Genomic DNA, 12,139 nt, shown 5'->3' with positions numbered 1-12,139 from the left:
TGGGTGCCAGAGGCACCCTCTAACCTCTCCTTCACAGGATCTTGGCTGGGCCCGTGCGGTTAAAGCGAGGCAGCAACCGGAACGATTATCTGATTCATTTACTCCAGCAAACTTCACCCGGACAAATCAGGCCAGAATTATCCAGTTGGGTTGTTTGCGTGGAGAAAATCATCCAGATAATTGTGCTATCTCCATGGCCCTGGACCGGACAGACCCAGTCAGTGAGAGTGACAAATGAAACTTTCTCGAGAGTGAGGTATGGAAGTGGACTCCTGAGGCCGTCGGTCATTTCCCTCCGGTAAGAGATGTGATCATGTGTGGCCCTCTGGTTGGCATTGCTGCCCATCTCCGCTCAGTTAGTCCACAAAGAGGTCTGACGAGAAGTACCGGAAATGAAAGATGAAAAAGAATAATAATGTTAGTATTTGTTAAGCGCTTACTATGTGCAGAGCACTGTTCTAAGCACTGGGGTAGATACAGGGTAATCAGATTGTCCCACGTGAGGCTCACGGTTAATCCCCATTTTATAGATGAGGTAACCAAGGCACAGAGAAGTTAAGTGACTTGCCCACAGTCACGCAGCTAAGTGGCAGAGCCGGGATTCGAACCCATGACCGCTGACTCCAGCTTGTCATTTGAACAAGCCTCTAGTCCACCAGCTAGCCCTTCCCCATGACCTCTGTAGTGTTCTTCCAACCAAGTCCCAAGTGTTCGTAGATAGGCATTTCACCTAAATTTTCTTCTTTCTTTAATTTTTTTGATCCGATTCTCCTCACTTCGGATTTTTCCTCTCTGGTCATGGAATTTGGTTCGCCTAATTGTTCCTCTCGGACCAACCCATCCCTTCCTTCCATCAGACTTCTAGACCTTCTCTTTAGCTGCTATTTAGGCATGTCGAGACTGTTCTATTCCAGGAGCAAACAGGCCTTCCCAGGGCCTGTCCAGTGGGGCATCAGGCCAGAGCAGCAAGAGAAGTCAGTCTATTCCACAGCAGAATTAGGTCACTGTCACCAGTCACACTATTAGTCTCTTGGCTTTGAGAAGCAGCGTGGCTCAGTGGAAAGAGCATGGGCTTGGGAGCCAGAGGTCATGGGTTCGAATCCTGGCTCTGCCACTTGTCAGCTGTGTGACTGTGGGCAAGCCACTTCACTTCTCTGGGCCTCAGTTCCCTCATCTGTAAAATGGGGATGAAGACTTCGAGCCTCACGTGAGACAACCTGATTACCCTGTATCTACCCCAGTGCTTAGAACAGTGCTCGGCACGTAGTAAGCGCTTAACAGATACCAACATTATTATTTCCTGCCTGTTATAGGTCTCTGTTGTGGATGGGAGAGGAGTTGGCTTTTATTTTTGCAGATAACTACTGAGAGTTTTAGTGCTGGATTGATATGAATTTGTAAGTAGTTGGGAGATGTCTAATTTTGTTATTTTCGGGGTCTTTATCTAGCATTTTAGGTCCCACTGCACTATTTTTCTCTACTCTGATGGTTTTAGGATCTTCACCTCCTGCCGGTTCAACTGTCTGTCTCCTTCCTCTTTCGAATCGTGAAAATAGAGGTTAACCAAGATCAGTAATAAGCCAAGCAGTCATTCTTCAGCCCGTATTTGAGATCTCTCGGCTGTGAAGGACACTGCCATTCCTTATCTCCCTTTGCCGTGGGCATTCCAGACAGTTGTGAGTCGATGGGAGCGCTTACTGTGTATAGAGCACTGTACTGAGTGCTTGGGAAAATACAATACAGTTGAGTCGGTAAACACGATCCCTGCCCACAAGGAACTTCCAGTCTACAGGAGGACCTTACCGTCTACATTGTCCAGTTCTACCTCATTTGGAGAAGAGACATGGGAGGTGGTGATTTGTTAAATAAGCTGTAAACATTTTTTCACACTCAGTTGCAACCAAGCCAAACCCAGACTTGGAAAGTACCTTTTCAGATTGACCCTAATACTGTCCATTCTCAGATTCAGTATAGAGTCAGCACTGATAAAGCCATCAGAGATTCTGACCTTGTTGGGGCAGTTGATGCTTCAAGGGTGGGATTAGGGCAAGGAAACAACATGGCCTAGTGGATAGACAATGGGTCTGGGAGTCAGAAGGTCCTAGGTTCTAACCCCGACTCCGTCCCTTGTCTGCCGTGTGACCTTGGGCAAGGCACTTCACTTCTCCGTGCCTCGGTTCCCCCGTCTGTAAAGTGGGGATTAAGACTGTGAGCCCCACATGGCGCAGGGACTGTATCAAACCTGACTTGCTTGTATCCACCCCAGCGTTTAATACGGTGCCTAACACATAGTAAGTGTTTAACAAGTACCACAATAATAAGAAGAACAATAAACAGGATAGTGCCAAGGTTTCAATTCTGATTCCCTGTGAGTCCGCCTTGGGAAATTTCTCTGTAGCTTTCATTTGAGTACTACTAATAATAATTGTGATATCTTTTAATTACTGTGGTATTTGTTAAGCACTTACTATGCACCAGACACTGTATTATGTGCTGGCCTAGACACAAGGCAATTAGATTAGACCCAGGCCCTGCCTGACATGGGGTTCACAGGCTTAATCCCCATTTTACAGATGAGGTAACTGAAGCTCAGAGAAGTGAAATGACTTGCCCAAGGTCACACAGCAGACCAGTGGGGGAACCAGGTTTGGAACCCAAGTCCTTCTGACTCCCAGGTCTGGGCTCTATCCACTAGACCACATGGTTGATTGTAGTGGACTACTAACAATCCCTTCTCAGCTTCAAACTAACCCAGTGGGCACTCGAGGTAACACTGAGGAACTCCAGTTATCCTACGCTTTTACAATGGCTGGAGGGAAAGATAATAATGTTGGTATTTGTTAAGCACTTACTATGTGCAGAGCACTGTTCTAAGCGCTGGAATAATGTTGGTATTTGTTAAGCACTTACTATGTGCAGAGCACTGTTCTAAGCGCTGAGGTAGATACATGGCTCAGTGGAAAGAGCGCGGGCTTTGGAGTCAGAGGTCATGGGTTCGAACCCTGGCTCGGCCACTTGTCAGCTGTGTGACTTTGGGCAAGTCACTTAACTTCTCGGTGCCTCAGTTACCTCATCTGTAAAATGAGGATTAAGACTGTGAGCCCCACGTGGGACAACCTGATTCTCCTGTGTCTACCCCAGCGCTTAGAACAGTGCTCGGCACATAGTAAAGCGCTTAACAAATACCAACAGTATTATTACTATTACAGGGTAATCAGGTTGTCCCACGTGAGGCTCCCAGTTAATCCCCATTTGACAGATGAGGTAACTGAGGCCCAGAGAAGTGAAGCGACTTGCCCACAGTCACACAGCTGACAAGTGGCAGAGTCGGAATTCGAACCCGTGACCTCCGGCTCCCAAGCCCGGGCTCTTTCCACTGAGCCACACTGCTTCTCAGCCACGCTAGAATAGTGACGTCCAGTCAGCAAGCATCAACTCTGGCCCTCTCCCTAGCCCAGTTCCAGGTGAGAATATTCAACTTACAGGACCATGCAGTGTCATGGACTCCTGAGGTTCCAAGTGGGAAGTAGTCAACCAGGGCCAGAGAAAGGTTCTGGTGAAGTCTGACTCCTCCTCTCACCCAACTCAGAGTATCCCATTTGCCCATGGAAAGAAGCTCACCCTCTTCCTTGTCATGGCTGAAGACAAAATACTTTGAATGCAGGTCAGAGGAGCGAGAGAGGATGAAATTTCTAAGCTCCTTTAGGGCAGGGGTCTTAGCTACCAACTCTATTATATTGTACTTAAGTACCAAGCACTTAATACAGTGCTCCGCACACAGTGAGTGCTCAATGAATACCATCGATTAATTGATTGATAAGATAGGGAAGGCTGAGGGAAGACGCTTTAAAAGTGAAAAGCCCATGCTCTTTCCATTAGGCCACACAGCTCGGGCTAGACCGACCTTCTGCCAGGGCCTGGGCGAAACCGATGCTTAGTCATTCAAACGGTATTAAGCGGATGTATCAGAATCAGTGAGCAGATAGGACTGATACCTGTAATTCTAGCAGATGCACTTAGCTGTCTTTGGGGTTTGAAGAAGACATTAGGAAAAGTGAGATCTCCGAGTGTGTGGATGTGGATGAAAGAGATGTGTGACTGACAGACCCTGCCATACTGTGTGCATGGGGAGCAGTGGGCCTGAAATCCATGGACTTGGAAGTGGGAAATGACTTCTGGCCCCTGTCTGTCATGTCCAGAACCCCTCCCCACCCTCTCTCCACAGGTCTAACATTTCAGGGATTTGCCCAGCAGACTGTCTAACTTTCCCTTCCCTACTAAATGCTGGGGCAGATACAAAATAATCAGGTTGGACACAGTCCCTGTCCAACAAAGGGCTCACAATCTTAACCCCCATTTTACAGATTAAGTAACTAGAAGCACACAGAAGTCACAGAAGTGTCTTGCCCGAGGTGACCCAGCAGACAAGTGGCAGAGCCAGGATTAGAACACAGGTCCTTCTGACTTCCAGGCCCAGGCTCTATCCACTAGGCTATGCAGCTTCTCAATAGTAGCTTTTTGACTACTATTCCCCAAGGTCTTGATCAGATTCCCCTTTAGTGATCCAGGGAACAACTCACAATTTGTGGTCCTCAGTGCCCACTGAGGCATATTTGCCATCCCTATGAAGTTTCTCTCTGCTTAACACTAGACCCTTGGTTATTTAGAGTAATAATGATAATAATTGTGGTATTTAAGTTCTTACTATGTGCCAAGCTCTAGGGTGGATATATGATAATCAGATCAGACTCGGTCCCTGTGCCGCATTGGGCTCACAGTTTAAGAAAGTGGGAGAACAGGTATTTAATATCCATTTTATAGGTGAGGAAACTAAAGAACAGAGAAGTTAAGTGGCAAACCCAAGGTCACACAGGAGGCAGGTGGCAGAGCCAGGATTAGAACCTCATCTCCTCTGATTCCCAGGCTTGGGTTATTTCCACTAGGTCACTCTGCAAAGTTTCCCTTCAGGTCTCCCTTTTAAAAGCGTATTCTCCAAGTAGTAAAGCGTGCGTGAAGGCACGGTTAAGCATAACAAAGAAGCCATAAGCATTTAACCAACACAGCTGCCAATTGGGCCTGCAAATATTGGTACAGTATCCAAAGCATCAACAGAAAGACAGACATAAAAGTCAGTGCTTTCCTTACTCTGCACTTCTCCTCGACTGCATGCTTAATGGACTTGGGATCGATTGAAAAGTTCTTCTGCCAATTGAACTTTCTCCACAGCCCATCTCTTGTGGGCTCAGTTCCTCCAAGGGATTAATACCATAAAGATGCTCTTTATTCACTCATTCATTCATTCAATCGTATGTATTGAGCGCTTACTATGTGCAGAGCACTGTACTAAGCGCTTGGGAGCGTACAGTACAACAGTAAACAGATACATTTTCTGCCCTCAGTGGTGACTGTAAACTCTTCCCTTCTCACTAACAGGGTTATGAAATTACCGGTGACATCTTTTTCCCTCAGAATATAAACAATCCCCAAGATTGTAGCCACATCATTGAACATTGTGGGTAAAAAGAATGAAAAGAAATTATCATTCATTAAAACGGATAATGATGAAAATGATTGGCAAGAATTTTCCTTGCTTTAGAGACCCATTTGAGGTCCTTCTCATTTGACATTATTATCTACGGCCCCACTGTTTCCTCTTTCACAAAAATGCACGTCACGCTTCTACCGTTGAAGTCCCTCAGAATGTTTTAAAACTGAAGGAAGAGTTTTAAATTTCCCCTCTGTAAACTTTACATGTATAGTTCAGGGCTCTGCCTCTGGGTCCACAGAAAGAGCCGGAGAACTAACCACATTGATTCCAATACGTCACCAAACTTTGCTCTCAAGTTGTTTACATTTGGAGGTCAAATGCTGGTGCGTATGTGTTCTCCGTGACACGCGGGTGCCTGTGAGTTGCCCCCCTCCCACCTCTCCTTCTCTTGGGGATCCAATATGTACAGGTGAGTGATATTTTTTGCCAATTGGTGGTGCCAGTTGCTTCGAACACATTCTTGTGTAAATGCCCCAATTCTGCCCAAGGCTCTGGAGAGAAATGACTCCATGTGCTTGGATGCAGTGGGTTATCCACCACTGTGTATACTGTTCTGGAAATGTGTATGCTGGTAAGGTGCGCATTCAACATTAGAAATGAAACCACAAATGGTTCATTGTGTACCAACACCTTCCTGCCCCACTGCATCTGTGATGACTAAAGTAACACTGCCTCCTGAAGGAGAAGTATCATGGTGGGCTGCAGAGAATGCTTTAGTGGAGCAGGATAACTGTCTCTTATGGTTTGCATAAAACGTTGAATTTCTGCATTTATTTCCTTCTCAATGTTCCCAGACAATCAATCTGACTGTCTCCCATGGAGTATCCCCAGCCACTTTCGATTTAAATCCTGCATGGAGTACTGACTGGTAGCCCTTTTGTATTTATTTTTTCCTTTGAGCGTGTATTTTTCTTGCTCTCGGTGTCCCGATCAGGTGATTTTTGTCGCCTCCCTCAAAATGGTCAACTTTTAGAAAGACCCCTTGCCTTCTCTGTCTGAATACAATGGTTGACACACCCCAGACTGTCATCCCTATTGACCTGATCAACATCTAGGCAGTACCCCCATCACCAGATGCAGATTATAATGTAATCATAATGGTGCTGTTTCTTAAGCATTTATTATCTGCTGGCACTGGAGTAGTTACAGGATAATCAGATCAGACACAGTCCCTGTCCTGAATTGAGTTCACAGTCTAAGAGAGAGGGAGAACAGGTATTTAAACCCCACTTTACTAATGGGGAAACTGAGGCACAGAGATTAAATTATTTGCCCAAGGCCACTCAGAAGAACTGGGATTAGAACCCAGGTCTCCCAAATTCCAATCCCCTTTTCTAATTTTTGTTCCTGTGGGCAGGGGCGGGAAGGGGGGGTGGTCTCCTTGGAAAGGGAAAACCTGAGAAGGAGAACATCGAACATTGGGGAGAATTAGCTACATTTCCAGCTGATTGGCCCCATCATGTGGCTCAGTGGAAAGAGCCTGGGCTTCAGAGTCAGAGGTCATGAGTTCGACTGCTCTGCCACTTGGCAGCTGTGTGACTGTGGGCAAGTCGCTTCACTTCTCTGTGCCTCAGTTACCTCATCTGTAAAATGGGGATTACCTGTGAGCCTCACGTGAGACAAGGATTACCCTGTATCTACCCCAGCGCTTACAACAGTGCTCTGCACATAGTAAGCGCTTAACAAATACCAACATTATTATCACCCCTCCTTCTTTTAGGCCTTCCTGGGCCAGGAGGACAGTGACAGGGACCGACAGAGAGGAGCCAAGCTTTCTATTCCTCCTACTCTCCCTTCCCCCTCCCCCACAGTGACCCTTCTTTCTCTCCAGACCTGTCTGCAATGGGTGAGGGAGACGGCTCCTGGTGAGCAGTGACGGCCCAGCCTCATCATTCTCATTTGTGGCCACAAAGCTCTGTTCAACCAACAGCCTTGACCTTGAATGGCTTCACAAGCACAGATGCATGACTTGGGCTTCCTGTGCTCCCAGGGAAGAACAGGGGAGTCCCCGAGGGGCCAGGGAATCTGTGTTGGATGAGTCCCAGCTGACGTTTGGTGTCCTTGAGCATCGCTTCTAGCTCTGATTGGATGAAAGGGGGTAGGCCCTTTCCTCAGCTCAGAAGCAGAGATTGTATTTCCTGCGTCTCCCTGAGAGTAAATTTAACTGGTTCTGTCAGGGGCTGAAAGCTTCACTCTGTTAGCGCCTCGTGGGGATGGTGGGCCTTGATCTCCGGTCATCCTTCTTGTTGACTGCAAAACCTTCACTCTGTTTTTCTTTTGAAAATTTCATTTCCAACCTACTTGCTTTCTTTTTTTTTTCCCCTCTCTGTTCTGTCCAGAACCAAACTGTCTTACTAACTACCCCCTGGGGACTCTAACCTTGCCTGCCTCACTGCTGTAAGTCTCTTCTACCTTGTTTCCGAAAGTGTCTGAAGCGAACAGATTGCGCAGTGTTTTTCGTTGGCGTCCGGGTGTTTGAAAAAGCGCAAAGCGTAATGGCCGAGATAAGCGGCTGCTTCCTGACCGGCTCCGTGTCCTCCCTCCACCCAAGGCCCTTCAGAGGAAGGTTCAAACTCCTCTTTAATAAGTGGGGATTGACTTCAGAGCTCCCCGATCCTCAGGTCGGGTTAAGGTCGATTCCACTCTGACAACGGATGGGGTAGGGCTCCATCTGCGCTCCCACTGGCCAGAGGCTTGCCGCAGAAGCTGGGGTCAGTCACCATAACAGGGAGTTTCCCTGGCAAGAATCTTTAGTGGGGACCCTTTCTGGGGGTGGTCTAGAGAACTTTGGATGAGGGAGCGCCTGAGACCATGTCGCCGATGAGACCACCCTCTTCCTCTCTAGCCCTTCCAGCCTAGCCTGGAAGGAATGTTCTAGGGTCCAGGGCTCAGGAGTGTAAGTCACTTCAAAGGGAGCTACGCAAGGGGCGGCGTGCTTTCAAACACTCAGTCCCCTTCCCGGCGAGAGAGGTGGGAGTCAGGGACCGTGGTGATCCACATCGAAACCGTGGGAACCTTCTTCCCTTTGCAAAAAGATGAAAATAGCAGAAGCAAAGACACAAAGCAACACAAACCAAGCCTCTGTCGGACCCCTTGCAGGGAGCTCAGGCCATATGGTGTTGGATCAGGGAGTCTCAAGACAGTGGCAGATTTCTCCTGCCGTCTGTTCCCTTCTCCACAAAGAGATGGGGTGGCCTAAGGACACAGAGGTAGCTATTCCTCATGTTGGTTTGTGTCAGCTCTGGGGCCATTTTAACTCAAGGGAGGTGTGGCCACCAGTTTGGTTATGTCTGTGGTCAGTGGAAGATTTGCTAATTGAGGTATCAATCCCTTAATAGGCAATCCCAACCACTGAAAAAACAAGTAATTTAAAGTGGGGTGTTATGTGGTATGATGTCCCTTAATAATGATGACATTTGTTAAGTGCTTACTACGTGCCAAGTACTGTATTAAGCGGGAGGTAAACATGAGAGAAGCGGGACGGGCCCAGTCCCTGCCCCCCTGGAGCTGATGGTCAATAGGAGGGAGAAGAGTTATTTAATCCCCATTTTACCGCTATCCAGTCAGGAATACCAGCCACATTCTGGGGCTCTGCCCTTCTCAGCACACTGGGACCACAGTTCGGTTCTCCTGGACCTTCCTCCCGGTGTCCGATCGCCACGATCCATCCCAGAGAGTCTCATTCTGCCCCTCAACCTCCCGTTCGGCCTGTGCCGCTGGACTACCCCTTGCTCTCCCTGCCTGGTGCATTGCTGCTCTACTGCGGTATTATCTAGCTGCATCCTGTCCTTTTTATGTAGCAAGTCGTATTCTATTAAGTTCTCCGGTACCCAATTTACCAGCTGACTGACTCCTGGCTCTCAGTGTCCCCATGTAGCTCTCCCTCTGCGTTATGTGATTCAGACCTTCCACCATCATCTCCGACCACCTTGCCATTTAATTGTACGTCTGCTATTTGCAAACAGCTTCTACACCCTGGAAACCCAACGCTTCCCCGACACTTCCCCCTCCATCACACACATGCACACACACACAAACCTTTGCCAACCTCAGCACTGAGTTGGCCCCTTTCAGTTTTATACTTTCTCGCGTTTCAACGTACAGAGTAATCACCACCACATAAATTTCCTTTTTTCTATTTTATTTTGTGACTTCAGACACCGATGAACCTTTGATACAATAGATATCAATGGCTTCTTGCATCCCGTTCAAGAATATAGGTTACAATTAACAACTTGAATGCACGGGGACACTTGTGAAGGAAAAAAATCACACCTGCACTTTGCCTCTGACTGCACCTCCATTCTACAGATGGTGCTATAACAAGGAGATGTTCACAACTAGATCTGTTAAGATTTCCACTTTTTGAACATTTAAATTCTACCTACTGCAAGGATCAACTTGCCGACTGACTCAGTCAACCAACAGAACTTTGTTGTGTGGATGTCTCACTGCTGCGGCGTTTGTTTGGCGGTTGCTGCCAGTGTGTCTCATTGCTGCTGCGGCGCGTGTGTGTCTTCATTGCTGCAGTGTGTCTGCTGCTGCAGTGTACGTATCTTTGCTGCTGAAGTGTGGTTGTGTGTGTATCTCATTACTGCTGCAGTTGGTCTTCATCTCCCATCTCAGTTTCCCATGCCTTCCTATGTCTTCCATCTTTCTCAAGCCAGACTTGGAAGCAGCTGAGGAAATCCAGAGACCCGTTTGGGCTTGATTTTGCTATCATCAGGATTGATCCATTTTGATCTTAGTCCAGCCCGTGCAAGCCATTGCAGCCCCCGTTGGCTTTATCGAATTTCCAGACCGGTGTGTTCCATAGTTGCTCTCTCTAGAGCGAAGGAGCAGTTGCCGGGAAAGCAGAGCTAGTTGCATTTGTGCCAGGCTCATCGAGCATGCGGGGACAGGCGTGTTGCGGGCTTGTAGCGTCTCACCGTGTTAGTGGGTACACTTTCCGGCTTGATCACGTTCGCGTGTGCAGTAAGTTCTAGAAACGTTAGTAACTTTCTCATTTCTCTGCCACGAAGGAACTACCTTGTTCCGCACTAGCTCCACCCCTCGACCCCTGCTTCTCCCGACCGGAGAGACCAGCAAACCAACGCCCGCCTTCCCGCTGGGCCGCACACTCCCCTCTTGCTTCCCATCCCCAGTCACCGGGAGAGCCGAAGCCCCCCGAGGAGCCCGGATGCCAGGAGCCACGCTTGGACAAGCCCATCCAGTGACTCGAGCCTGCATGAATCCCACCTCCGATAATTCCCCGTAATCCGCATAGCCGTCCCTCCGCCATGACCCAGCTCCACCCGAGGAGAGATCGAGTTGTTTTCCCGAGGTCAGAGAAGGTCTCAACCAAACGCAGCTGCTGAATGTTCAACCTGTGAAACAGAAATGTTTCTAGAATGAAACAGTTAATGTGCCTGGAATACCTTAATTTTTTTCATAGCTCAGAAAACTATTTTTGTCTCCATCTTTTCTACACACAGTATATTAACAAAAAGGGTAAATAAGATATACATTTAAAGAGTAAGAGTTTTACAAATGTACATTTTAAAAAGAGCTCCCGGATGCACTCGCTCTCTGCATACTGACTGCCTTTTCGTTAAATTTGCACTGTTACATTTCAGTTGGATTTATTTTCTTGTTTAAGGTATTTTACGTTAGTTTTATTCCATTTGGATGTCAGTGTCGCCATTTAAAAAAAAACAACAAACCACAAAATTATGGAACTTCAGGCTCCCTGAAGTAGTAGATTTTACATAGTGAAGAAAGCCATTAAACTAGTTGACTAGAATGGTATTCTATAAGCTGGAGGGAATACAGGTAAATAGAAAACCTACGTGACAAAGAAGGCCTCAGAAAGTCTTATGACGTTAGCTGTATAATACACATACTCTACTTGACTGGCATGCCTTTGGGTTTATAGCACTTTAGTGCATATACATATTGCTACTGTATTCTTACCAACATCTTAATGTGAGTCAGTAGGTTTCACCGTAATATTGTCGTGAATTTCCCTGTACTGTACTTTTATTGTTGGTCCTCTCACGTTGATGATACAACAAAAATATTTTTAAACTATTGTCAAAAAGTTCAACTGACAATGTACAGTGTTTACTGAGAACTTTCTTGTTTGGGAAGGGTATGTGGCAAAGACTTGGACATACCAATTGAAAACAATGATCGTGTCTAAGGAAGTCTGCAGAAGACCACTCTGAAGTGGAATAAAAGCCTTGATATTTACAAGATCATCCTCATTGAGATTTATTGAGCTCCTACTTCATCAGCCTCCTCGCCAACCTCCCCGCCTCCTGTCTCTCCCCTCTTCGGGCCATACTTCATTCTGCTGCTCAGGTCATTTTTCTGAAAACAGTCTTGTCCATACCTCCCTATTCTTCAAAAATCTCCAGTGGTTGCTATCGTGAGCCCTGCCTTGGCTCCCCCAGGCTGCTAAAGATTCACCTCAACTAGATTCCTGCTCCCCCAGGGAGAGATCCATGGATTCACCTCCCTCAGATTCCTGGTCCCCTGGAAAGAGGTCCTTAGATTCATCTCACCCACTGAGCAACCCTAATTAACCGGGAGCTCCTAGTGGACCAGTCA

General features: G+C 47.2%; 1 protein-coding gene across 8 annotated transcripts in view; it reads left to right on the top strand.

Moving 5' to 3' along the window:
- Positions 1-11,787, top strand: part of MTCL1 (microtubule crosslinking factor 1) — a 168,202-nt gene extending 156,415 nt beyond the window's left edge. For 3 of the 8 annotated variants that reach the window (XM_029065086.2, XM_039912144.1, XM_039912141.1), the window contains 2 exons: positions 7,888-7,945; positions 10,570-10,745. In XM_029065086.2, coding sequence (XP_028920919.1) covers positions 7,888-7,926 — 39 coding nt within the window. In that variant the 3' untranslated portion in view covers positions 7,927-7,945; positions 10,570-10,745. Of the gene's footprint in view, positions 1-107; positions 299-7,887; positions 7,946-10,569 lie in introns of all 8 variants that reach the window. The other 5 variants (XM_029065083.2, XM_039912143.1, XM_039912142.1 and 2 more) reach the window with 2 other exon arrangements.
- Positions 11,788-12,139: the final 352 nt, after the last annotated feature.

The sequence above is a fragment of the Ornithorhynchus anatinus genome, chromosome 5 (genome assembly GCF_004115215.2).
Source record: "Ornithorhynchus anatinus isolate Pmale09 chromosome 5, mOrnAna1.pri.v4, whole genome shotgun sequence".
Taxonomy (NCBI): Eukaryota; Metazoa; Chordata; class Mammalia; order Monotremata; family Ornithorhynchidae; genus Ornithorhynchus; species Ornithorhynchus anatinus.
The sequence above is the reverse complement of the archived record's forward strand: the minus strand, read 5'-3'. Positions and strand labels throughout refer to the sequence as shown.